At 41.7% G+C, this 27,368-nt stretch overlaps 1 protein-coding gene across 1 annotated transcript; it reads right to left on the bottom strand.

The window, feature by feature from the left end:
- Positions 1 to 234: 234 nt before the first annotated feature.
- Positions 235 to 26,700, bottom strand: SPACA1 (sperm acrosome associated 1). Its single transcript, XM_077811669.1, has 7 exons — positions 26,544 to 26,700; positions 19,674 to 19,730; positions 15,443 to 15,544; positions 14,947 to 15,053; positions 13,408 to 13,543; positions 834 to 954; positions 235 to 529 (listed from the first exon to the last, which is right to left on the bottom strand). Exons 1-7 carry the CDS (start codon positions 26,698 to 26,700, stop codon positions 235 to 237), a joined length of 975 nt encoding a protein of 324 aa, XP_077667795.1.
- Positions 26,701 to 27,368: the final 668 nt, after the last annotated feature.

Raw genomic sequence — 27,368 nt, 5'->3', positions numbered from 1 at the left:
GCACAGCCCTTTGGTGCAGGGCAGCGTGGCCTAGTAGCCAGAGTCAATAGCACAGCCCTTTGGTGCAGGGCAGCATGGCCTAGTATTTTTACAACACCAGCTTTAAGGTTCAGCTCTATATACCCAATGTATGTAAAAAAATTCTTGAAACTAGTTATGTGAGTATTTTAAACATGCTTTATTATAATCTGTTTTTAGATAATTTTTTAATATAGTCTAGCCTTATTTTTCTTTCTAATTCTCTTCTTCATTGTTCCATTCATGGAAAGACTCCTGTTCTTGTCCAGTAGTATCTACATGTGATGCTGTTGGTGTTGGTACTGACACTGTTGCTGATGCTAATCTTGATCCTGATGCTAATCTTGATCCTGACGCTAATGCGGATCCTGATGCTAATCTTGATCCTGATGCCAATACAGATCCTGCTCCTGATGCTTCTTCTATGGTTCTCATTGAACCTTGAGAGCTTGATTGTTCTTCTTTGGAGCTCTTACCAACTTTTGATGCCCAGAATGCTTTTACAGCTGCCCTGATATGGAAATAATAATTGAACAAAAATGTAAACTTAAGTAGACTTACATTCCCATTACTTCACACAGAATATGCTATATCATGTCCCTTCCCATCAATAATCTATGGTACTCCTTTGCAGACTACTTCTTTTCAAGCTACTCTAGTAGAAAGAGAAGCTGTCAGATATACTGACCAATAGCAACATAAATATCCCAGTGTAGAAAAATTAAATGATCTCATCTGAGTGTCAGGTTTGCAGTTAGTAGTACTATACTTTGATCAAAGAACACAAAAATCACATTTGTGTGCTGTCCACCTACCAGTGAAGAATTATGAAGATTAATGCAAAGATCACACCAATACAAACAATAACTCCAGTTATCAGGACAAACACCAGAACTATATCTGTGTCTGGTCTCCTTAATCTTCTTGTTTCCAATTCTAAAGAGAAGAAATACTTTGATCATTATTGCTCAAACATCTTGTTGAACAGATATTAAATGGAAGGAAAATAATAGAAAAGAAATAGGGCCTGATTCTCCATTGCCTTAAACCTTGTGTAGCCAGTTAGACCTGTGAAAAAAATTAGTCCAAATCAGAATAGTAGTATTTTACACCCACTTTGCACAGGTGTGTGTATAGAAGATGCACGGCAATGGAGAACCAGACACATAATGCCTTTAAAAAGCCTAGGAGTAGTAAGGGATAGTAAATTACATTAGTGCTTGCAATGCAATATGATGGAAGGAAATAAGAACCCAAATCAATTATGAGCTCTGTCCAAAGAGGCATCCCATCACAAGCAGATTAGATACACGGTAGTCCTTCTCTAGACAGCCCTAGTAAGACTGCACATAGTTCTGCATACATCAATATCAGAAACATGGTAACAAACTGGATGGAATTAGGAGCAGCACAAATTATTAAAAATATTAAAAGATTGAGATTAGGAAAAAATTAAAGCATGCATATATATATATATATATATATATATATATATATATATATATATATATATATATATATATATATATAAGCACCTAGCTGGTGTTATGAAAAGAATTAGTAAAATAGTAATATTTTGCTTTTTAGAATTTTTTTTATAACCTTTGAATAGATTAAGGCAAAGGTAGGTGTACTGTATACATTTAAAAAATAAAAAAAATAAGTAAATTAAATCATTTGCTTAGATTGTAAATTCTTCAGGGCATAGATTGACTCTTTGTTCTGTGTTTGTGCAATGTCTAGTACAATGAGGCCTTGATCCATGGCTGGGGGTCCTAGGAGCATACAAATAAATAATAATAATAATTAAACAATAATAAAAGAGAGGGTGTTAACTGTATTGTATTTGAAGCATGAAGCATGGAAAGGAATTGTTTTGGGTGGACCAAAGAGGTATAAGTAGAAGTAACAGGATGAAACTGAGCAAGGGAAAACTTAAGGTATCAGAAAATATTTCTTAACAATGCAGTACATTAAATGCCAGAACAATCTTCTAAGGGAAGTACTGGCAACCCCATTAACTGAGACATTTTTCATGATATCAGACAAAATACTTGAGAACAAACCATAAGGAACAATCCAACATTGGTAGAAGATGACCTAGTAAGTCTTTTCCATCTAATTTATGAGATTCAATTGTCACAGTGCGAAGAAAAATGTTTGGTGGACAAACACTGTCAGCTCTATTCAAAAATGTTGACAAGTGTCCAATAACAATCCAAGTTCCTGAAATGTAATACACCCACCTCTGATCACGCCAGGTTCACCAATCTACGTGCACTGTGTTCCCTCTCAGGTGCGCACCTGCGCGGTAGCACACGAGGCCATCAAGGGCCACACAGCAGCCAGCAGGCGCATACACAAGTGAGTGGGGAGAATGTGGAGGGTGAAGGCAGTGTAGTGAGATGATGGGGGGTTGGGGGAGCTTGGGGTGTGCAGGGCGAGTGGGGAGAGACGCCTCTCTTCCCTGGCCCCAGCTCCAGCCGGGGCTGAGGCGGGGACAAGAGAGGCACCTCTCCCCTAGCCAGGACTGCAGAGGGGAGATGTGTGTGTGTGTGTCTCTCTCTCCCTCTCACACACACATACACACTTTTTCTGTGTTTCACACACATACACACACAGTCTTTCACACTCACCTCCCAACACATACTTGTATTATTGTTGTTGTTGTTGTTACTTCTTGATACTTCCTGCAATGCACATACATTCTCTGTAATTTTATTCTTTCAGAGTGCTATTTTATTTTTTTGATTAGTCTATGCATTTCATAATTTTTATTTCTCTCTTATGCTTAAATTTAATTCTTTGAGTACTGAGTTCTAAAATGTCTGACCTGTCCTGGCTGGAGTAATTATCCTTATGGTAACTTTTAAAATATATATATTATATCTAGGTTTTTTGCTTCTACTGGTGGCACACATTCGCACATTACCTCGATATTGGTGTACATAACAAAATTAATTCCGCCCATGGGTGGAAAAAATTAGAGGGAACATTGTACATACACAAGCAAATTTTAATTTCAGATTGATTTCTATCTGGCAACATATATGTTAAAAGCACAGGGTGTGATCCTGACATTCACTGCTATGCAAAATTATCATGGTGATTGCAGTAATCCATAGCATCACTTGAGTATTAATGGGCCCTCTAGTCCATTTTCTTGCATCACAGCAGTAATGATTTCATTATGCCTAAATCATAGATCATTCTTATAATCCCCATGGTCTTACTGCATTATACAGGGTTGACAAGGATGATCACTAGACTGGTTGGAAATTCCAAAACTAACTGTTCTGCATATAGAAAAGGAGTACTTGTGGCACCTTAGAAACTAAGGTGCCACAAGTACTCCTTTTCTTTTTTGCAAATACAGACTAACACGGCTGCTACTCTGAAACCTGTTCTGCATATAGAAATTGTCAGATAAGGTTAAACTAATTAACTGCTTTTAGGTAGTTTCATTTTAAATGCTGGACTGTGACATTTTGGAATGATGGGGGGGATATTAATTAAAAATAACTTCAATTTTGCTATTTAATTAATTTAGATTTTTTATTTTACTGCTTAGTAATAAGCGATTATGATGCTCTAAGGATATCTCTATTTGCAGGCTGCAACAGGGGAGTCTGCTAATGAGAAGTAGGAAGTATCTCATAGTTCATCCAGTATTGATCAATTCACCTTTGCTTCGTATGGCAGATCCACATAATCCCGAACTAGAGTAGTCTATCAGACAACACAAGCAGAGATGCCTTCAAGGCTAGCACATATGATTAAAATACAAGCAGAGCAGAGAGAAAAGTGAATGTCCAATCAAGCATTTTACTCTGAGGAAATACTGATTCAGGTATCACAAAAAAGCACTTTAAGAGTATTTTAAAGCAATGCAACTGGCTTGATTCTGTACTCATCACTCGGACAAAACTGCCATTACAATCAGTGAGAGTTTTGCCAAAATGAGCAGTGCAGGACATGGCTCAGTATGTCCTTGATCCACTGATTCAGCCAGTGTAATATTTATTCCAGTAATTCTGAAAAAAAATTAATTTGTTTATTAAAAGTAGAGATAGGAGAATATTCTTTAAAATGCTCTAATACTCTAGTAAAACATCTTAGAAGCTGACTACTATTTTCAAATAGCTCCACTCCTGTCAACGTATATTTCATAAGTCTCCAACCTTTACACAGCCATATGTTTTCAATGTAGCTGTTGATTCTTTGATCATGCTTTTCTGGACTGAAAGAGGAATGTGTGGTAAATTCAAGTGAAACTTCTTGTTTTGTTTGTTTGTACTGAAGAAAAGAGAAAAGAAAAGGACAGATTTTCAGCTGCACTTAAGCCTCCATTAAGTTAAATTGAGAGGGGAAGCCATAAATGAGGCAGTTGTAGCTGCTTGATTTTGGGTCAGTTCTGTGACAACTCCAGAGTACTTCAGAGTAGTCTAGATTCTAGTACATCACTAACTATAAGGGTAATTAGATCTGGAATAGGCTTCCAAGGGAGGTTTTGGAATCCCCATCATCGGAGGTTTTTAAAAACAGGTTGGACAAACACATCAGGATACAGAAGGACCTAGACAAATTGGAGGATTGGGCCAAAAGAAATCTGATGAGGTTCAATAAGGATAAGTGCAGGGTCCTGCACTTAGGACGGAAGAATCCAATGCACCGCTACAGACTAGGGACCGAATGGCTAGGCAGCAGTTCTGCGGAAAAGGACCTAGGGGTGACAGTGGACGAGAAGCTGGATATGAGTCAGCAGTGTGCCCTTGTTGCCAAGAAGGCCAATGGCATTTTGGGATGTATAAGTAGGGGCATAGCAAGCAGATCGAGGGACGTGATCGTCCCCCTCTATTCGACATTGGTGAGGCCTCATCTGGAGTACTGTGTCCAGTTTTGGGCCCCACACTACAAGAAGGATGTGGATAAATTGGAGAGAGTCCAGCGAAGGGCAACAAAAATGATTAGGGGTCTAGAACACATGACTTATGACTCCCATCCAGCCCTACAGTTCTATAAAGGGCTATCCACCAGATGGGGACTGCCAGAGTGCAATATGCTTCTGCCGTACCCCTTCTCAGGCCCCCATTCTATGGGTTGGGCAAGGGGAGCAACATTATCTCTAGGCCTGGGACTTCCTGGCTAGGGAGATCCAGCTGCTTTTTGCCCCCTTTCTGTCACCAGGGTAGCACAATTAGGCTAGATCAAAACTCAGGACCTGACCCAACGACTCTCCAAAGTTATTGCTTTTGGATTGGGGCAGGAGGAGAAACAGCTTTTAGTGGGGAAGAAGTGAGAATATTTAGGTTAATAGGAGAATTATAAAAAGAAAAGTCTCAAGTGAGTTGTGCACAAGTCAGTGTAGCCTCAAACCAATACAAACATTTTTGGAAGATATTTTAGGAATTTCTGTAAAAATCTGATTTTGTGCAAATTAACAAACACATTAATTTTATTTGCAGTATGAAAGAGCAACATATTATGAGTAACTGAATACTCAGGGCCAAACAGTTCTCTGATCCAAAGCTCATTGAAGTCCATGGGAATCTTTCCATTCACCCCAAAGGGATTTGGATTAGGCCCTTAGGGCTTGGCTGCACTTACATTTTATAGCGCTCTAACTTGCTGGCTCAGTGAGTTGATTTAATTTATTCAGTCACTTCTTTTTAAAAAATAGATTAATAATTACATAAATTAAACACATCAACCCTGGAGCACTTTCTCTTCCAACCCAACTTCTAGCCAAAGGAAACCCATCAAATGAGAATGTTACTCACCCTGTGCAGTAACTGAGGTTCTTCAAGATATGTGTCCCTATGAGTGCTCCACTTGTAGATGTGGCAGCATCCCCTCCGCCTGGGATCAGAAATCTTCATCAGTAGTGCCCATCAGACCGCACATGCGCACACACACATACCCTCACGCTGTGAACAGGACATATATATAGTGCTGTGCAGTCTGACTGCCCCCACTTCCTTCTCTGCCCAAGAGCATATTTTTTTTGGCTCCAAAGCAGAGGGGAGGAGGGCAAGTAATGGAGCACCCATAGGGACACACATCTCGAAGAACCTCAGTTACTGCACAGGTTACGTAACCTTCTCTTCTTCTTGGAGTGATGTCCCTGTGGGTGCTCCACTTATAAGTGACTAGAAAGCAGGGCCCCTAACTGGAAGGCTGGGGCTTCAGAGTAACATTTACTGTCGATAATAGGACTGCATATCCTAGGAAAGTGTCTGCTGTGGCATCGTGCATAATAGTGTAGTGATGGGCAAAAGTGTTTGTTGATGCCCATGTGGCTGCTTTGCAAATTTCAGCAATGGGGACATTACTGAGAAAGGCTATCGAGGTGGATAATGAACATGTGGAATGTGCTCTGATTGTGGTAGAATGTTGTCAATTGTGGAGTTCATAAGATAAAGGTATACACTGCGAAATCCACTTTGAAAGGCATTGTTTAGATACAGCTGTGCCTCTGACTCTTTTGGTGGTGGAGAGCAATAATCATGGTGATTTTCGGAAAGGTTTAGTCCTGTCCAAGTAAAACACTAATGCTTGTCTCATGTCCAGTGTGTGTAGAGCTGTCTCCTGTTGGTTACTGTGAGATTTTGGGAAGAAGCAAGGAAGTTGTATAGGTTGGTTGAGATGGATAGATGTTGGAACCTTAGGTAGAAATCTCGGGTGTGGATGTAGTGTAACTTTGTCCTTGTAGAATAGTGTGGATGGTGGACATGCCATAAGGGCCATAATTTCACCAACTCATCGGGCAGAAGCGATGGTGACAAGGAAGGTCATTTTCATTGATAGATGCACATAAGAATAGGTTGCCATTGGTTCAAATGGGGTCTAGTCAGAGAACGTAGGACAAGGACAAGATCCCAGGCAGGGGTCGGGTCTCCTATGTGGGGATAAAGGTTATAGAGACCCTTCAGAAGGCGTTTGGTGAGCAGATGTGTGAAGACAGAATGACCATCTATGTGGCAGTGAAAAGCAGTGATTGTCACCAAGTGTACCTGAATGGAGGTGGTGGATAGATCTGATTGTTTAAGATCTGGCATGTGGTCCAGGATAAGTCCAGGGGAGGCTCATCAGCATTAAAATCTAGTCCTTCAGTGAACATATATGTGACTAGTTGTGTCCCACCTACTATTTAAAAGTATTTGTTTGACTGCCTCTGAACAGGTTACTTCCAAATCCTGGAACCATGGAGGAGCCAGGCTTTGAGATGGGGCACCTTTGGATTGGGATGGAGGATGTGTCCTGTGTCAGGAGCCGCTGCGTTGGAGGAAGAGAGATCAATTGGTGGTGAGACAAGGAAGCAATTGAGCCCTCCTCTTCCTCCTCCTCATTGCTGGGGAAGGGAGGTGCCATCCTTGGCAGAGAAAAGTAGGAGTGTTGTGCATTCTGAGAGGAGGGTGGAAGTGGGGGGAGGTCAAAGGAGCGGAGACTCAGAAGTGTCAGATACCAGCAGGTCTTTAGGGTACATAAAGTCTTGTGGAGGGGGAAAAAGCATCATTAGTGCTGGGGTGACTCAATGCCGAAGAAAGAGTGTATTCCCCTGAAGTGTCCATAGATGGTGCCAATGATTTGGCCAGTGCTGGTGACTTGGCTGGTGCCTTGGCCAGTGCAGATGATTTCAATGGTGCCGAGGGTTTGCTTGGTATCGACGGTCTTGTCGGTGTGCAAAAGGGTGCCTGTGCCGTCATTTTTGTTGGTGCTATAGCTCCTGAAGTCAGCCTATATTGTTCCCCAGAGCTCGGAAACAGTGCCAAGGGCTGTAGATCTGCTCGGTTAGGGTCTTTAGACCATTTCTTTGCATCAGTACCAGAGGTACTCGGATGGGCCCTAGAGTTTTGTCCCTGCCAAACAATGTTGAGGCAACAAACCTTGCTGGGGAGGATATGCCTCAAGGGGTGAGGAGGGAGCCCATTTATTTTCATCTGAGTGAGAAACAAAAGACTTTCTTTTCAAGGGACATGGGAGTGAAGATAGGCAAACAACCTGGCAGAGAGTGAGGGCCTCTACAGGGAAAAGTCTGGGCCTGGGTCCGATGCCAGTTGCAGCGATTTCTCCATGAGAAGTTTTAATCTAATGTCTCAGTCTTTTCTGGCTGTGGGTTTCAGGCCAAGGCAGTGGGAACACTTTTGTGGGACGTGTCCCTCTTCCAGACAGCGAATGTAGTGCAGATGTCCATCCATTACCAAGAAGGTGGCCTCACAAGAAACTCACTTCTTAAACTCGGGGGATCTGGGCAAAAGGGTGAAAGGAAAAGGCTTCCTAGTTGGGAAGGGCGGGAAGTGGAGAAATGGAAACCTAAGCTGTGAAATAACTATGAAATATTAAAACAAAATATATATATATATATTTAGATAGAAGAAAGAAAGGAGAAGAACATACTAACTGCCTTACACCAACAGGTGAGGCACTATCTAGTGAGGGAAATAGGGGAAGCGGGCTCTGCTGCGGATTCCGCCCCAGACCAAAGGCAATAGAGATGGAACTGGGGGCGGTCGGACTGCACAGTGCTATATATACGTCCCACTCAGAGCATGTGGTGGGGGGCATGTACAGTCCAACGGGCACAGCTGATGAAGATCTCTGATCCCAGGTGCAGGAGGTGCTGCCACACCTACAAGTAGAGCACCCATGGGGACATCATTCTAAGAACTGCCACTGCACCTTGTTTCCCAAAAAATTTTTCAGTGAGTTGGAGCTGTTCCTAGAGCATGATGTTGTAGATGAAGATGATAAAACAGTATTCTCTCTATAAGCAGAATGCTTGACCATTTGTTTACACACTTCAGCAGCATATATGCATTATTTTCACTTAATTTCAGACCCAGCTTTCTAAGTATATATTGTTTGTTTTGCTTCATTAAATAGGAATGCACTTTTTACTCCCTAGTCAGATTTTTTTGTACGTACGTACTACTGGTGCACATATCTTTGTTCCCGTTTTAGATCATCTGCAAGACTCTTTACACATTAAAAATGCATGTGCATGTCCAGATGTGGGAGCAGACTCTCTCTCTCTCTCACACACACACACACAAAGACTAGGAATTCCAAATATGGTCACTGGGATTCCCTATTTCATTACTATATAATGCAACAGAAAAAATGATAATATGTAATATGTCCTTTGTAGAGTAGTCTGTTAGAAAGAGGCAGCCTCTGCCTGAATAGGAAGTGAACTGAACTCATGAGAAATGGGCTGCAGAAGTGCCTCAGCACAACCTACTGCCCACGTGGGTGACGTGCCATTTCTGATGCCTGACAAGCTGCTGCCTCCCCCTCCTCCACTGCTGGTGCCAATAAACACACTCACTAGGGTGATGGAACAAGGGGCACAGTCTGGATTTTGGCAGACTGGCTCCCTTCACATGGCACCATGAGGAGAATCATTCTCTGTCTTCACCCCTTCCCCCGCAAAATCCTCCCTCCCTACAGAACTATAATTAGAAAACATGAATAAACTGCCTTATGGCACTGGAGTCTTCAAAAGCAACTTAACAACATAACAGGAAGGAGTATGAACAAATTCTTTACTGTATCTCATGATAGTGATTTGATAAGAGGGACATATGGAAAATTCAACTCCTAATGGGTGGGTTTTTCCTTGCAATGGCCATAATAATGTTTACTGAAGGAAAAACATGTAATGGTTTTCTGTCCCCAGGATGCTACAGAAGAAGAACAGAACCAATCAATCTGGAACTGTGTTGAAAATAAAGAAGAAAAGCCCATTTGTGATGACAGCTCATTGTGAAAAAGCATTATTATTGTTCAACAGAAGGTCAGTGAGAACTATGGTAATCTGCTGAGAAGTGCAAATGAAAGCTCTCTATAGGCAGCTTTACATTACACCAAGTTCTTTCATATAGCCACTTGGAATATGTGTGTGAACAATTCCTACAGGTCTCTTCCTGCCCTTTTGCAAAATGCATACTTCTTCCAGCTTTCTAACACATATCCTAAAATTTGAAGTGAAAAAGATCATGCTACATGTTTTAAACAAAAAAATGCTTATACCTGTATGGGGCCAAATTCTCAGCTGGTGTAAATCAGTGTTCTCTATTTCTTCCAATAGAGCTATGCCTATTTACACTAGCTGAGAATTTGACCGTAATGTTCAAATTACACAAGCATACAAGTCAAAAAGAGGGAAAAGAGAGTGAATGAGGCCAGAACAAACAAGTTTTCCTCTTACCTGTTCATTTTGTTTTTTATAACTGTTGATCAGCACAAGGTTTTCCTTTCCCTGGCAGCAACAAGCAGGAAACCCAACCAACCAAGCTGAAGCATTTCCACTCCCCTTCCCCAGCCTTGCAGCTCATTCTCCATTTCTCTAGAGGAAGTGGAAGGAATTGGAAAACACCCATTATGATCCTATTCACTTCTCTCCAAGAACACATCTGGATCCTCTCAGGGAAAAGCCACGCTGAGTACCCACTGAACAAAGTTGTGTCGGTCAAAACCAGACCCTTCAGCTGGCAATGCTTCAGATAAGTGTGCACAGATCACCAGAAAGCCACATGACATAGGTCATCTACTTAGGCTTCACCTCCTTCTACTGGGAAAAAAAGGAGACAACCTGGGTAGACCCTAGCCACACAAGGCACTTCTGGTACTCTGTATGATTCCTGATATACTTTTCAATGACAATCACTGATTGGGGCCCTTGAAATGAACAAAGGGCCCAATCCAATGCCCTTTAAGGTTTATGGGAACCAAGGACACCCATTGATTTTAATGGGAATTGGCTCAGGCCCAAAGAAACTCAGCTTTCTAAAGGGTTCTGTTTTCAAGCAAGCCTTAAGAGCGCTCTCTAGATCTAGGGTATGCCAAATAGTCCCTTTCCTAGTCTTACATTGCTGACAAAAGCTGGGCAAGAAAATATCTTGATTGATGTGAAAAGGCAAAAGCATTGTGGGAAGAAAACTAGGGAAGGTGCAAAGAACCCTATATCTGTGGAATAGCATATAAGGGAACAATCTAGAAGGTGTTGAAATCACTCTACTAGTGGCCATTACCACAGCAAGGGAGACTACATAGAAACTTACATTCTATGGATTCAAATGCCTCGAAGGGAAGGTGAAACATCATCTTAGTTGGAGGAATCTGAGGAAGTAACTCTAGGAGATACTGAACAAGGTCCACTGTTATCCTAAGTAAAACTGATCCACTGGGACAAAATCAGCCTGAGACCCTTCCCCTAGTGCCAATTCCATTCTGGTCTGAAACCCTTATAGTTAAATATGGATGCTGAAAAGAAGGGTTTGGCCTTGTAATTGGCCTTGAAAAATGACCAATTCTGCCCCTTGTACCTCTTCATTCCCCATCCCCCCCCCAAAAATTTGCTTTTAAGGCTCTACCTCACTGGAGATTAACAGATGGCAAAGAAAAGGATCCACTCTGAGGAGAAAGGTTTAGATTTTCTGAAATAGGCAGAGATATCTTCTTGTTCAAGAGGTCTGATAAAGTAATGCCTAAACTCTCTGCAAAATATATTTTCAACTTTGGAGTGGGAGGGACAGCATTCTAATATGTGAAGTAACATTTCCTCCTCCCCCACCCCTCCAGAGTCTGAGCAACAGAGCGCTGCAAACTATCAGAGAAGAACTAAGAATGTCTGCATCTAAACACAGGGAATCCTGTGGCATATCTCTACAGCTTTTAGCAGCAAAAGGGACCTTTCAAAAGTTCTGATCCCCTTGGAGAGGTACATGAAGAAATCCTGATCTTGCTGGATCTCAGAAAGCCAACAGACAGCAGATCTGGCTATAGAAGAAAAAGGTCTCTGTAGAACTGTATAACTCACAATCAATTACTTTACTGATGATCTCTTCCACCTTCAGTTTTCTAGGTCATAACAGCTGCATGCACGTTAGGTGAAGTAAGCCACTCATCAGAAAATCCACTGGCAGTCTGTATAGCTTTAGAGCAGATTTAGAGGAAACCAGTTTGGCACTGAGCATGGAATAGGCTTTTTCCATTGTCTTCCGAAGAGTGGAACTTGATTATTTTTTTTCCAAGGAACAGAGGCAGTAGATCTTGGAGCCAGGCTTTGCTGAGAATCTTATAATTGCATAGCCAAACCAATCATTTCTGAATAGATATTCGTAATCCCTGTGAGACATTCTGTTGGATGGACCTCAGCCTAGCCCTCCTTCAGTAAACAACTTAATCATGTGTTTAAGCTCAAGCATGACTCCAAGTAAATGGGACTTCTCAAGTGCTTAAACCTAAACACAGGAGTAAGTGCTGTGTTGATCAGGGTCAAAGGTAACCACTCCTTCCTACAAATGGAATTCAGAGATAGAATATAACCTGATAAAGCCAGAGTTCTGGAAGTTTTGCGGGAGCCTGATGGATTTAAGTATGAAAAAAAAAATTCTGGATACTCTACAGAAGAAAAGAGAAGAGACCTTACTTATGTGAGCAGAGTTCCTTCCTGAATTAAATGTCGCTTCAGAAGGACATGAAACCATGGGGGAGTAGAAAAATAAGGGACTTCAAGAGGTTTCCAGTCCCATGCCCTCTCCTCTACAATGTTTATTTGGATAATTCAGTCTTGCTGGCAGCACACTTTTAAACCAGACTCTTTTCATTCTCCTCAATAAAATAGTCCTCCATGGCTCTAGGTCCATCTGAATCCGTATTTTTTTCAGACAGGGATTCTGTCCACATGAATAAGGTCCCCTCTCTTTTCTACTGATTGGGAAGACTGGAGTCTCCAGCTGGCCTCTCTGAATCTGAAAGGCAACTGGGACCACTGCTGTCTCTCCTGACAATGCAAGCAAAAATTACCTGCAGCAGAAGAGGGAAGAAAGCTGTTGCAGATGAACCATTTTATGAAATCTTCTTTTTAATTTTAAGCTTTTCTAAATCCAGAATGCATAATAAATTCAAGATGGCACCTAAATGTGTTAAAATTCAAAAGGTTGTCTTCCTACTTCTGTACTGCACTGGGGAATTTAAGAGGGGAGCTGAGAAGCAGAGAACAAGGTGCCACCAACTGGAGTAGAGCTGCTTCCATTTAACTGGTTGCCTTTCCTGCTTTTTTGCTAGCAGTGAGAGAAGACACCTGTGATCTGTGCAGATTGACCAAGCCATAGTAATGAATTAACAGGACAAACAGAAATAATTTATTTTAGCCTATAAATTTAAGAAATTACTTATTGCTACCATCAAAACCTCATATTTTCCATAGCCGTGATTTCTTTTATATTCGTCTTTTATTGATAAGCATTTATATGGCATTCATTATTATAGTATGTGAGCACCTGCTCTGATACTAAGGTGAAGTACAGTCTCATGAAGGTGTATAGCTACTCATTAAACACAAGCAATATCTTGTAAAAGGTTTAAAAGCTACTATGTACTTACCATCTGTTGTATATACTGTATATTTTACAGAGGCAACTATCTCATTATTTTCTTTTGTGTCACACTGGAAAGCTACTGGATGGGTATCCCTGTGTACCTCCAGAATAGCCGAATCATTAGGAAGAATCAGTGATTGCTATCCATATTAAAAAAAAAAAGACAAAATGGATTTTTTTTCGAATAGCTTTATAAGGGGGAAATGATCTATATCAAAATCATATGGAAAACTGGTTATTCTACTCAAGCACTTCTCAATCAGTTCCATACCAGGATCTCTCCCTCACTATCCAAAACCCCATCACATCTAGGCAGAATCCCCCTCCTATTCACCAAAGGAGTAGGGCAGTATGGTTATGACCCACTGACACTAGTTCACATCCTCCAGGTTGAGAACCCAAGTTCTAAGAACATAAGAATGGCCATACTGGGTCAGGCCAATAGTTCATCTAGACAGTGGCCAATGCCAATGAATGGAACAGGGCAATTATCAAGAGATCCATCCCATCCTCCACTCCCAGCTTCTGGCAATCAGAGGCTAGGGACACTCAGAGCATGGGGTTTCATCCCTGAACATCATGCGTATTAGCTATAGAAGCACCTATCCTTCACGAACTTATCTAGCTCTTTTTTGACCCCCATTACGGTTCTGATCTTTACAACACTCCCTGGCAATGAGTTCCACAGGTTGACTGTGCGCTATGTGAAGAGGTACTTCCTTTTGTTTGTTTTAAACCTGCTGCCTATTAATTTTATTGCGTGACTCCTGGTTTTCATCTTATGTGAAAGCATAAATAACACTTCCTTATCCACTTTCTCCACACCAGTCAAGATTTTATTGACCTCTATGATATCCCCTCTTAGTCATTTCTTTTCCAAGCTGAGAAGTCCCAGTCTTTTTAATCTCTCCTCATATGGAAGCTGTTCCATACCCCTAATCATTTCTGCTGCCCTTCTCTGTACCGTCTTTGATTCTAATATATCTTTTTTGAGATTGGTGCTCAGAACTGCACGCAGTATACCAGGTGTGGGCGTATCATGGATTTCTATACTTGCACTATATTTTCTGTTTTATCTATCCCTTTCCTAATGGTTCCTTACATTCTGTTCACTTTTCTGACTGCCACTGCACATTGAGCAGATGTTTTCAGAGCACTATCCACAATGACTCCAAGATCTCTTTGTCGAGTGATAACAGCTAATTTAAACCCTATCATTTGTATGTATAGTTGGGATTATGTTTTCTAATGTGCATTACCTTTTGCATTTATTTACTCAAGTAAGAACAAAAAAGGTTACCTTCTAAAATACATTACAGAACTTATTGCTTACTTTAAATAAAGGAAAATTGGAGCTCTACAAAGTAGTGGGGCACACAAGCTCTTGTGCCATCTGACTGTCAAAGAAAAACTGAAAGATTTCATTTGTATTATGATCGCAAAGAAAATAATTAAACCAGGAGTTTGCGTGAGATTGTTGAAGCAGCTGGTAAAAGTATTGAATACATCATTCTCCTGCACAAGGTGAGGTTCAGTTGCTCACCTGGTCTGGAATTAACATTTTCCAAAGATATGTAAATCGATTCTCTGGAGGTATAAAAATACATGGGATCTTCACAGTTGCAAGGCTTTCAGAAATTGGTCTACCCCCTGTGGAAGAAAATTTTAATAGATACATCTATAACACCTCTGTATGTACCATACATTTCATAATTTACCTAATCAAGGAATGTTATTTTGAAATTGTTCTTTCAATTAAAACCATTTAAAATATCTGCAGTTTGGCTTAATATTTAGAACTACATACATATCTACAAAATAGAAAATAAGTGCAGAAAATGTACTTTACAGCGACTTAAAATCAAACACACATCAGTACAGAAATGAGTTCTGAAATGTTACTAGATTGCCTAATGGGGTAATTGGAGAATAGAATGCAATCATTTCATTCCACTTCTACCACACTCACACAGAATAAGGATGTTTCCCTTGAATAAACACATTCACTCTAAATTCCTATATCATAGGATTCTACTTACATCCGCAATCTACTGGTCCTCTGCATTCCTCTACACGAACAATACATTTTGTTTCACTTCCAGGGCACCCGTTGGTTAATATAACTTCTCGAATGCCAATACCTTTGCAAAAAATATTTAAAATATGTTTTAGTTTCCATTTCTTCTTTTTCTTCCAACATTTTTTGCCTTCTCCCTCTTTATATTGGATACTAAACTAATTTATCTACCATACATTAGGAGAAACAGACCCTCTCAGAGCTTCTGCCAAGGCTATGCAATATGTGTGCTTAAGATTTGGCAGAGAACACTTACTTTTGCCCACTTTCATCACCTAAGGTCCTTTAAAACACACAGATCCTCAGAGTAACCATGTCACATTTTTAAAAAGTCATTCTTAAACTTCTTTTAGAAGAATTCAAAATACAATTAAACTTTATATAGTATACTCCAGATTATCCAAAAAGCATGTGGGACACGGATTTTGTTTGGATAATCAAGAGGGCAGGAGCCATTCAGGAACCAGTAGCGGGGTGGCCTCCCTTGAGACTGAGGGCTCATCCTCCTTCTTCTCTTTGCAGCCTTGGCTGGGGTCTCTGCTCTGTCCCATTAGGACTACAGGTTCCCCACCCACGCATCTTACACCTTGTGCCTGCAGGGATTGGGTATCACTGGGCCTGCAGCAGCAAAGGGACCTCTCTCTGCAGCACTGCTGTCACAGCCCCACTCACTCACTTCCATGACAGTGGGGTTGCAGAGGACTCCCTGTGCTACCGCAGGAGTCTTTCACCAGCAGAGTGGCCTCCCCTGTAGACAGAGCTAGTCCTACTATACCTCCTTATAGTCCTGGCTGGGGTCTCTGCTCTATGATATGCTTTGAGCAAGGGATTGGACTAGATGACCTCCTGAGGTCCCTTCAAACCCTGATATTCTATGATTCTATGAACCCCCATATTACTGAACCCCTTTCTTGTCCCCTGCATAATATACATGCTACAGAGAGCATGTATTTCCTGTATCTCATGCTGGGGGACAAGGAAGGGATTCAGATAACACAAAGGGTTTTGGATAAACAGAAATATTCTGTGTACTGCTAAAAAACAAAACAGCGAATCAAACATCAAAGCTGACTAGCAGTATTCATGAACATGGCCTTTCAGTGCCCAAGTCAGCTGGTGCTGGGAGCATGGTAGAGATAGCCTTCCCACTCTGACCCTGACCCTGCAGTGTACTGGGCACCTTTAATTCACACTGATGTCAACAGGGATTGAGTGTGCTAAGCACCTCATAGGATAGGATCCTCTTAGAAGGAGAGCCTTGAATCACTGAACAGTAACCAGTATTGGCTGGCTAAGGAACAACACTGACAGGCTCTGAAGTGAATCCCATTCAGACCTCCCCATTGTGACCCTCATAACTCCACCTAAGACATGGAGGGTCCTACTGAAGATAAGGAGGGGAAGTAGGTAATCATAAATATTGAAGGTTAAGGGAAATGTCTGTATAAAATCCAATTAAATAAAATGTATTTACTCTCAAACATCAGTATTTCAATGGGAACACTGCCTCATTTTAACCATTACAAATTCAAAACAAATGCTATATTTATTTTTGCCAAACAATGTGTACACAGTTCACTGAAATGACATAGGGTGTGGGGGTGGAGGGAATAGTATGTTTAGGCCCAGTAAACACTGAAGAAATTGCCATTATTCTAGCAGCATGTTGTTTACTAAACTGCAGGGGCATGGGAAAAGGGGAGTTAAAACTCTCCTGAAGTATGATAAATGGGAAATTGATTTGAATGCTGAATTAACCCCGCTGATGTGAAGAATAATTTGTTGTGATGTATCTGCCTCCTTTAAATGTGTAGGATACACACTGATAGATTTTAGAATATTTCACAGATGACATATAGCTCATGAAACAATACTTCAAGTGACAGAGTGAGACCACAACACTTACTGAAACTGTCACAAAACAGGAATCATTCTCCACTGCTGAGAACGTCTCATCTCAAGGATGCAGAGACAGAGGTGTAAATGACAATGAACTGACACTTTTATTAAAGACATTCCTCTTACTTTAGAGCTAGGTCTTTTTGTTGTCTGGGAAAACAGAAGGGGAGTGAGCAGAAAACCTGTGAACATCAAAATGGCTTGTTTGAAAAAATCTGGATGCTGAGCTAACTGTGGTCACATTTAGTAGGAAAGAACATGCCTGTTTTAACTACCTGAATATTAAAACTATGGCACCCTATCAAAGTCAAAGAGTTGACTAAAAGAACCCCATCCTGAGACCTACAGGCCAATTCAGTACTCCCCTGCCTCTCCATTTTGACCAGTTTTGTCTTCTATTCCCAGAAAACTTGTTTCCCTTTTCCCCTCCCTATTAGCAGCTGCCAACTCTGCAGAAGTTAATCTACTGCAATACCTGTAAAATGAAGTCTTATTTTAAAGAGTTATTCAAATTAACTTGGACGGAAACATGGTCATGTTGAATTAGAAAGATTAGAAACATGGAACTTGAAAAAATGCAAGTTAATAATACAGCTGGGAAAAATAATACAAAAAGTAAACATCAGTGGGAAGGAAAATACAAATGATGAAAGAGACCTAGAGGTAATAGCAGACAGAAAAATTAGACATAAATTTATTGGGACACAGCAGCAAAAAAGACTAATGCAGAATTGACCAAAATATTAACAAGCATCATTATTATGAAGAAATAAGGCTTTGTGATCTCTCTATAAGGTGAGGTATTACCACGTCAGGTATATCGAATTCTTGCCACAACATTACCAGAAAGATATTGAGAAACTGGAGGCAGTTCAAACAGCAACAAAAATTACTGAGGGATGTAGGGATGAATTTATAAGTAAAGATTAAGAGAGTTAAATGTGTATCGTTTGGCTGGATGGACTGGAGGGAGTACCTTTCAACCTGCCAACACCCAACTAATGTGTGACTGAAACCCAAAATGAGGGACACAAAATAATATCCAAATTCAAAATTATGGGGAACACCCTTTAGTGTAAATACTCCTTCATCCAACCTCTAACTGATGATTATTTATTTAGGATTTAAACAACTGACATCAATAAAAGTGAAGGGACATCACATTTGTTGGGAACACAGGTAACTTTGGGACTAAACTGAGTTAAGTCCCTCAAGTGGAGGGACATCTGAGAGGTCCACTGAAGAGGTGGGCTGTGATAATAGTCTCTAAATATCTTAAGGGTGAAAGCATGAAAGAAAATGAGATTATTTAGGATGGCTCATAATGAGGAGAAGTGAGGTGTATAACCAGCAGTAAGTGATTAAATTAAGAAAGGGCATAATTAAACTGAATGTCAGAAAAAAAGACTTTTTGAGATCAAGATGTATTAGCATGTGGAATAGTTTCCCAAGGGCAGTAGTGAAAGCCTCATCATTTGCGACATTCAGAACTAGTCAGGAAAAAAATACTAGAGAATGTAATGTATGAAATAATACCATATTGGCTGGGGAACAGACTAATTGATTTGAAAGCTGTTGGTTCCCCTCCTCCCTTCTTGTTCCCAGGTACTATGATACTATGAGAGACAGATTCTGTCCAAAACAAATTCAATACTATTTCTGAACCTTCTGCTAACTGGGTATTTTCTAAGCAATGCAGTGCCACTCCATTCCAGCCCCTATCACCACTCTAATACCACAGATGTGTTCTTTGCAACATGTCCAGTTTTCATCAGATGGGTGAAGCAAAAATTCTGAGATTCTGTGTGCTGAATTTTCATCCTATCTTTCTCCAGGATACCTCTTCTTTCTATTACATAGTTTATAAATTATATAAATGTGAAATATAGAATAGACTACTGCAGATGAGCGATTTTTTGATAGAGCTGGCAATACTGTATGTGGGAAGACATCTGTGAGATGCATCAGAAGATCTTTCATCTTCTGAACATCTCACAGATGTTCACAAATAGAGAAAATTGTTACTTTGGTGAAGGCAGCTCATGTGCCAATAAATGTAGGGAACTGGTTTAAAATAGGAGCTTGCAGGCTGTGAAATTAATAAAACAACAGATCTGACCTAAACTTCTAATGACAATCAGCTTGATTGTTTTTGTTAATTATAGTTATTGGAAATTGAAATCAATGAGAGGTGAAGGAGAGCAAGCAAATTACACCTGCTAAATTGCTAGAGTTAGCACTTTTTTCCACCAAACAAATTACAATATGCTTTATTCATCTGCTTTCCTACTTACCACACGTAACTGTGCATACTCCAAATTCTACTTCCTTGGATACTGTAGCATTCAGACCTAAACACAAAGTCTGAAGTTACATTTCTAATACAATGACACCTGCTTGGAGGGTGTGTGGGGGATCGGGCAGAGGGATGGGGAGGAAATACCCAATTACCAGGAAAGTCACTTCTTGAAGTCTTCCCTAGTCCTTTTCAGAAAACCAAGTGCAAATAACTAATATTTAAATCTTAATCTCATTTTTGAGAAAATACTCTGCATTTCCTTATAAATCAATCTACTCTGTTAAATTAGTTTACTGCAGTGGTTCTCAAACTTTTGTACTGGTGACCCCTTTCACACAGCAAGCCTTTCAGTGCAACCCCCCCTTATAAATAAAAACACTTTTTTTATATTTAGCACTATTATAAATGCTGGAGGTAAAGCGGGGTTTGGGGTGGAGGCTGACAGCTCGCAACCCCCTCCCCCCCACATAATAACATGTGACCCTCTGAGGGGTCACGACCCCCAGTTGGAGAATCACTGATTTACTGAATACCTTGAGAAGTACAAAATATCTATGCACAATATAGGTCTTCCCTAAAAGGGAAGAAGTGGGGGCAAAAGATCTATCTGGCTTTAAGATTAAACTCGATAAGTTTATGGAGGAGATGGTATGATGGGATAACATGGTTTTTGGTAATTAAATATTCCTGGTAAATAGGCCCAATGGCATGTGATGGGATATTAGATGGGGTGGGATCTGAGTTTCCCAGGAAAGAATTTTCTATAGTATCTGGCTGATGAATCTTGCCCATATGCTCAGGGTTTAGCTGATTGCCATATTTGGGGTTGGAAAGGAATTTTCCTCCAGGGCAGATTGGAAGAGACCCTGGAGGTTTTTCGCCTTCCTCTGTAGCATGGGGCATGGGTCACTTGCTGGAGGATTCTCTGCTCCTTGAAGTCTTTAAACCACGATTTGAGGACTTCAATAGCACAGACATAGGTGAGAGGTTTTTTGCAGGAGTGGTGGGTGAAATTCTGTGGCCTGCGTAGTGCAGGAGGTCAGACTAGATGATCATAATGGTCATTTCTGACCTAAATATCTATGAATCTATGAAAAGAGTTAAGCAAAATTCTCTGTAAACAATATTTCAATCAACTCATTTCCCAGTTCTTTTTGGCAAATGCAAGCCTTCCCACATGATTTTTTTCTCCATCACACTTTAAGGTCAGCTTTAGACAGCCAGCACAAGCGATGAATCAACCAGGTACAGTCTTTTAATTAACTCTTGTGGTTTTAACCACTATGATTTGGCTTCTTCCATTTTTCTGGAACTTCTCAGACTAGGAAATGGGTTTCGCAAAATATACAGAAGCAAAAGGTTCACATCTCCATCTGGGATTCAAATATGGATGATATATTTTATTAATATTAGCATGAAAGTTGAATGTTTATGAGGATGCTAAGATAAAGTAACTGCTCAATAGAGGAATTAAACAACTTTATGCAGTGTCTTTAAAACAATTCATTAAACAGGCAATACATCTTTTTAATCTTCTAAAATGCAAAGGGATAAAGAAGATTTATTTAGCTGTTTTTACAAGTCTACATAATCAGTGTGTCCTACTCCAAATATGTTGTTATGATAATAAATACCATAAATGCAAAGTTTACTTTTTCTATTCCTCATTTTTTTTTGTTTTGGAATCTCTTTTACACAAAATGTTATGTTAATTCAGTAATACAAGTTTATATTTCTCTTCTTTTAAGCTGTTAAAACTTTACATAACATTTCTGTGGTTGAAAAATTAGTGGGTCCTTTCCACTAGCAGTCAGTGATACACAAATATAAAGTAGCCCTCCTTACTCTACAGTAAGGGATTAACACTACAGTGGTAGTAGGCATAAATTGATATCAAACTGTTATAACCTCTTTTCCAACATTATTCATGAAACTTCATAATTCTACACTTGTGCTATTCCTAACTGTCACTATGACTTTGTGATTTATTTAAATATATAAGCTGTGCTAATCAGAACACTCTTTTAGTACATGTACAACAATATTTAAAGAATAATTTCACAATTTAGCTCATTATTATTAACTCTCTCAAACCAAAAAGGGAAGGGAAAAAATAGGTTCTGTCAGTATCACCTCATGCAAAATCACGTGAAAACAGAGAGATGGCCCATAACTTAAGACACCATGCCTTCAGTGTCCACCTTCCCCACCCTTTCACCCCCCCCCCCACAACCACCATTTAAATCTGTGAGATGTTAGCTCAAGAGCTTTGGCTAATCTCAACCACCACAGCACAATAGAAAGGGAGAGGAGATTTCCAAGATCCCATCTATAATACAAATGTAAACATGTTTAAATGTGGCTGTGATCAACCCATATTATAACATGGTTTATTTTCGTTCATAGGGACAGAAAAAAAACATGTTAGAGAACTGGGAAAATTGGAGGGCAGATCCTTGGCTGGTGTACATTGTCATAGTTCTATTGATTTCAATGGAGCCATCACAATTTACACTCACTGAGGAACTGCCACAAGGGGTAAAAGACACGTGGCACACTTGCAGCTAGCCAGGTCAGCTGACTCAGGCTTGCAGGACTCAGGCTACGGCGCTAAAAATTGCTCTGTAGATGTTCAGGCTCTGGCTGGAGCCCAAGCTCTCAGCCCCTCCATCCTCACCCACAATATGAGCCAGAGTCAGCTGACTGGGGCCTGCTGCAGGTTTTTTACCCAAGGTGTCTACCCCAGAGTCTACGTATTACAGTCATCCAATCTAGAGATGACCAGATCTGGCAACTGTGGCAAGGTGTGGTCACATCTGAAAGGAGGGTTTGCAATCTCCCATCCAAATACAAATGAAAAAAAGGATTTTGGTCACTGCTACTACTTGATTTAAGAGCAGCTGGGGACCCAACAGATTCAGAGATTACTAACAAAAGGTGAGCAACCTTACTACCCAAAGCAAGCAAACTTCCTCTATGGGGCAGATATCAACTATGCTATCCTCTCTGGAGGCTTCCCGCAATCCAGTAGCATTATTATAAAACATAATATGACTCTTTTGTTGCAAACTTAAGCAAACTAAGCAGTCATGGGATAAGAGGGAAGGTCCTCTCGTGGATCAGTAACTGGTTAAAAGATAAGAAACAAAAGGTAGAAATAAATGGTCAGTTTTCAGAATGGAGAGAGGTAAACTGTGGTCCCCCAAGGATCTGTCCTGGGACCAGTGCTGTTCAACATATTCATAAATTATATGGAAAGGGCAATGAACAGAAAGGTGGCAAAATTTGCAATGGTTACAAAATTATTCAAGATAGTGAAGTCCAAAGCTGACTGCGAAGAGTTACAAAAGGATCTCACTAAACTGGGTGACTGTGCAAGAAAATGGCAGATGAAATTCAATGCTGATAAATGCAAAGTAATTCACATCGGAAAACAATCCCAATTATACATACAAAATGATGGGGTCTAAATTAGCTGTTACCACTCAAGAAAGAGATTGTGGAGTCATAGTGGACAGTTTTCTGAAAACATCTGCTGAATGTGCAGCGGCAGTCAAAAAAATGAACAGAATGTTAGGAACCATTAGGACAGAGATAGATAATAAAACAGAAAATACCAGAACGCCACTACAGAAACCCATGATACACCCACACCTTGAATACTGCCTGCAGTTCTGGTCACCCCATCTCAAAAAAGATATATTAGAATCGGAAAAGGTACGTAGAAGGGCAACAGAAAGGATTAGGGGGACAAAACAGCTTCCATACAAGGAGAAATTTAAAAAACTGGGACTGTTCAATTCAGAAAAGAGACGACTAAGGGGGGATACAATAGAGGTCTATAAAATCATGAATGGCGTGGAGAAAGTGTATAGGGAAGTGTTATTTACCCCTTCACATAACACATCACACTGGAACTAGGGGTCATTAGATGAAATGAAAAAACAGAAGGTTAAAAACAAAAATAGGAAGTACATCTTCACACAATACACAGTCAACCTGTGGAACTTGTTGCCATGGTCTGTTGTGAAAGCCAAAAATATAACTGCATTCAAAAAAAGAATTAGATAAGCTCATGAAGGATAGGTTCATCAATAGCTATTAGTCAAGATGGTCAGGGATGCAATCCCATGTACTGGGCTTCCCTAAACATTCAATTGCCAGAAGCTTGGACTGGACAATTGGGGATGGATCACTCGAAACTGCCATGTTCTGTTTATTCCCTCTGAAGCATCTGGCACTAGCCACTGTGTGAAGACAGGATACTGGGCTAGATGAACCTTTGGTCTGACTTGATATGGTCATTCTTATGTTTTTAAACTTACAATAGTAATTTGTTCATAAGAGATGAATAACTCTGAATTAAAAAAAAAGGATTTTTTTATTTTCAAATACTATGCCAACTAAACTTTTAAACATATTTAGTCACTGAAAACTGATTGACTCTAAATTAGCATGCCAATCAGAAATAATTATCAGTGGACTCAATCCTGATGTCAGTGAATTTGAAAAAAAACAACAAAGAAAAACAAAAACAAATAACAAAATCTTTATGTGGAACAGGAGCGGACGCAATGATATAATACTGTACATTTCACTGTTATGATGTAATCTCACCTCTTTTTTTACTTGCATTTCCTCCCTAGATTTTTTAAACCAATCTAAAATTTGAGAACTCTCCCCAGAAAAAAAAAAAACCTATTGATCCATACATTTATGTATGCCTTTTTCATTTTGCATCAGACACTGATAAAAAGGTTTAGCATCCTCCCTATGCAAAGAGATTTATGTATATAACTTCCACTAGCATTAATCGGAGATATATAATGCAAACCTCACACAAACTGAGATGAACCTATGCTAAAATAATATATATTTCACATTCCAGTCATAGGGCTGCAATTAGTACCAGCAAAGCATAGACATCTCAGATTCTTCTCTACATTTGTAATCCTGGTAAAAACGATGCAGAGCAGAAACTGTTTCCATTATTCTCTCTTTTCATTACAAGTCACATCACAGGATGCACATAATACATTTTGATAAACACTTAAAAATCCTATTTGAGAATGTCAATGGAGGTTGTCCAAGTCATGCCTGTGAAGTGAACTGATAGAGAAAGTCACTCATTCATGTTTTAAATGTTTTACCCTTATTGTGGCTTATTAGCAATATTTTCCACTACGCTGCATGAGGCCTGAACATCCAGGGGGTAACCTCAACACTCTCATTTCTAGTTCCAGGACTGCTGGAACTCAGGTTTTGTAGTCAAAGCAGCTGGCTGCATTGATCCCTCATGATGCCTGATAGGCAATTTCTGTAATGACACTGAGAGTGGTTACATCTGAGCAGGGAAATGGCATAAACACAGTATGAAAAATTATGTGGTAGGGAAAAATAAGATAACCCTATTTGGACAATGAGACAGATGAAATTCTGTAAAAGGAAAAGTCCACTTTCAGATGGCTGAAGGAAGGAATACAATTCACTATATAGCTGGCCTTGTGTCTAATGACACACTAGATGTGAACTTAGGTGTCTCATTGCTCAATGAACTAACAGACTATGAGGGAGTTTACGTATACCCAACACATTCCTTTAGCCCACACTGTTCAGCTACAAGAATCACAAGTAAATCTAGAATTTTTAGAATTCCCCTTGCTCCCCCTTTAGGAGGGCCCTAGAAACTCTGTGACTTGATAAATCATGAATGAACAAGGACATCTTCCCACTGTTGGCATATGATATGAACTACTCTCCTGCTATCCATGCACCAGGGGAGCCAAGCTCCTTCCTGGTGAAGGTAAAGGGGGCCAGAGAGCCTTTCTGCACTTCCCCACTCCTAGCATGCTCAGGGAAATCCTGCTTGCCCTCAAAACCCAGGGACCATCCCCGCTGCATGATACCCCCTCACCCTGCCTGGCACCCGGCAGACCCCATCACCCTGCCTAACACCCCACAGACACTCCCCCCTCATCCTCTCTAGCACCCCTTGAAATCCCCTCACCGTGCCTGGCACCCCACAGACACTCCCCCCCCCATCCTTTCTAGCACCCCCTGAAATCGCTTCACCCTGCCTGGCACCCCACAGACACCCCACTCATCCTCTCTAGCACCCCCTAAAATCCCCTCACCGTGCCTGGCACCCCACAGACACCCCCCCTCATGTTCTCTAGCACCACCTGAAATCGCTTCACCCTGCCTGGAACCCCACAGACACTCCCGCCCTCATCCTTTCTAGCACCCCCTGAAATCCCCTCACCCTGCCTGGCACCCCACAGACACCCCCCTCTCACCCAATCTGACACTCCACAGACACCCCCCTCATCCTCTCTAGCACCCCCTGAAATCCCCTCACCCTGCCTGGCACCCCACAGACACCCCCCTCTCACCCAATCTGACACTCCACAGACACCCCCCTCATCCTCTCTAGCACCCCCTGATATCCCCTCACCCTGCCTGGCACCCCACAGACACCCCCCTCTCACCCAATCTGACACTCCACAGACACCCCCCTCATCCTCTCTAGCACCCCCTGAAATCCCCTCACCCTGCCTGGCACCCCACAGACACCCCCCTCTCACCCAATCTGACACTCCACAGACACCCCCCTCATCCTCTCTAGCACCCCCTGAAATCCCCTCACCCTGCCTGGCACCCCACAGACACCCCCCCTCACCCAGTCTGACACTCCACAGACACCCCCCCTCATCCTCTCTAGCACCCCCTGATATCCCCTCACCCTGCCTGGCACCCCACAGACACCCCCCCTCACCCAGTCTGACACACACACACACACCCACGCCTAGGACCCTGCTGTCCAGCCCACCCTGCAGGGACCCGTCGGTCCAACCCCGCCCCTCACCCGGCTCTAACAGCTGCACTATCGGCTCCGCCGCGGCTTGCTCCAGGGCAGAGCCGCTGTCGTTCTTGGCGCTCACGGGCTGCTGGGCCAGCAGGCTCAGGAGCAGCCCCAGGCGCAGGGCGAGGCGCCCCGCGTCCCCGGCCGCCCGCAGCCCCATCCTCCGCCGCGCCCCGAGTGGCCGCCCCCGCGTCCTGAGCCCAGCGCCGAGCCGCCCCGGCGGAACCGGCCGCCGCAGCCCGGCAACCCCTGAGGCGTCACAAAGGCCCGGCTCTGCGTTCGGAGCTGCCGCCAAGCCAGGCGGGGGGCGGGCTCCGCGCGCCCGCCTCTGCGTGATGATGCCAGGAGACACCCTCCCGACCACCACTCCACTGCATGGTCCCCCCCTCCAGACCCTCTTTGCATCCTCCTTGTCCTCAGTCCCCGCCCCCGACTCCCCTCCCCTGTCCCTTGTTCTCCATCTGGCACCCCAAAAACATTCCCACCCTTCTCTGCCCCTCCCTCCTGGCTGGGCACCCCCCGCCAGACCCTCCTTCTCTGCCTCCTTTCCATTGCACCTCACCCACAGACATCCCTTTTCTGTCTCAGAGCACCCCAGCAACGCCACCTTTGCTGCCCCTTCTCCCCAGGCAGCCACCCAGATCCGACGGCCATCTGACTGTCACAGCACCCGGAGCAGCCCTCCTTCTCAGTCCCACCCTAACATGTAGGGGCCAGGCTCTATTCAGAGTTACAGATTCAGACTAACTTTCTCTGAAGTCACTGAGGATTTAAATTAGTCCAAATGAGAGCATGATGCTTAAATACTAATTTGTATGTGCATCTATG

This window comes from Eretmochelys imbricata, chromosome 3 (assembly GCF_965152235.1).
Source record: "Eretmochelys imbricata isolate rEreImb1 chromosome 3, rEreImb1.hap1, whole genome shotgun sequence".
NCBI lineage: Eukaryota > Metazoa > Chordata > Testudines > Cheloniidae > Eretmochelys > Eretmochelys imbricata.
Note: the sequence above shows the minus strand (reverse complement) of the source record. Positions and strands in the feature narration are given on the sequence as shown.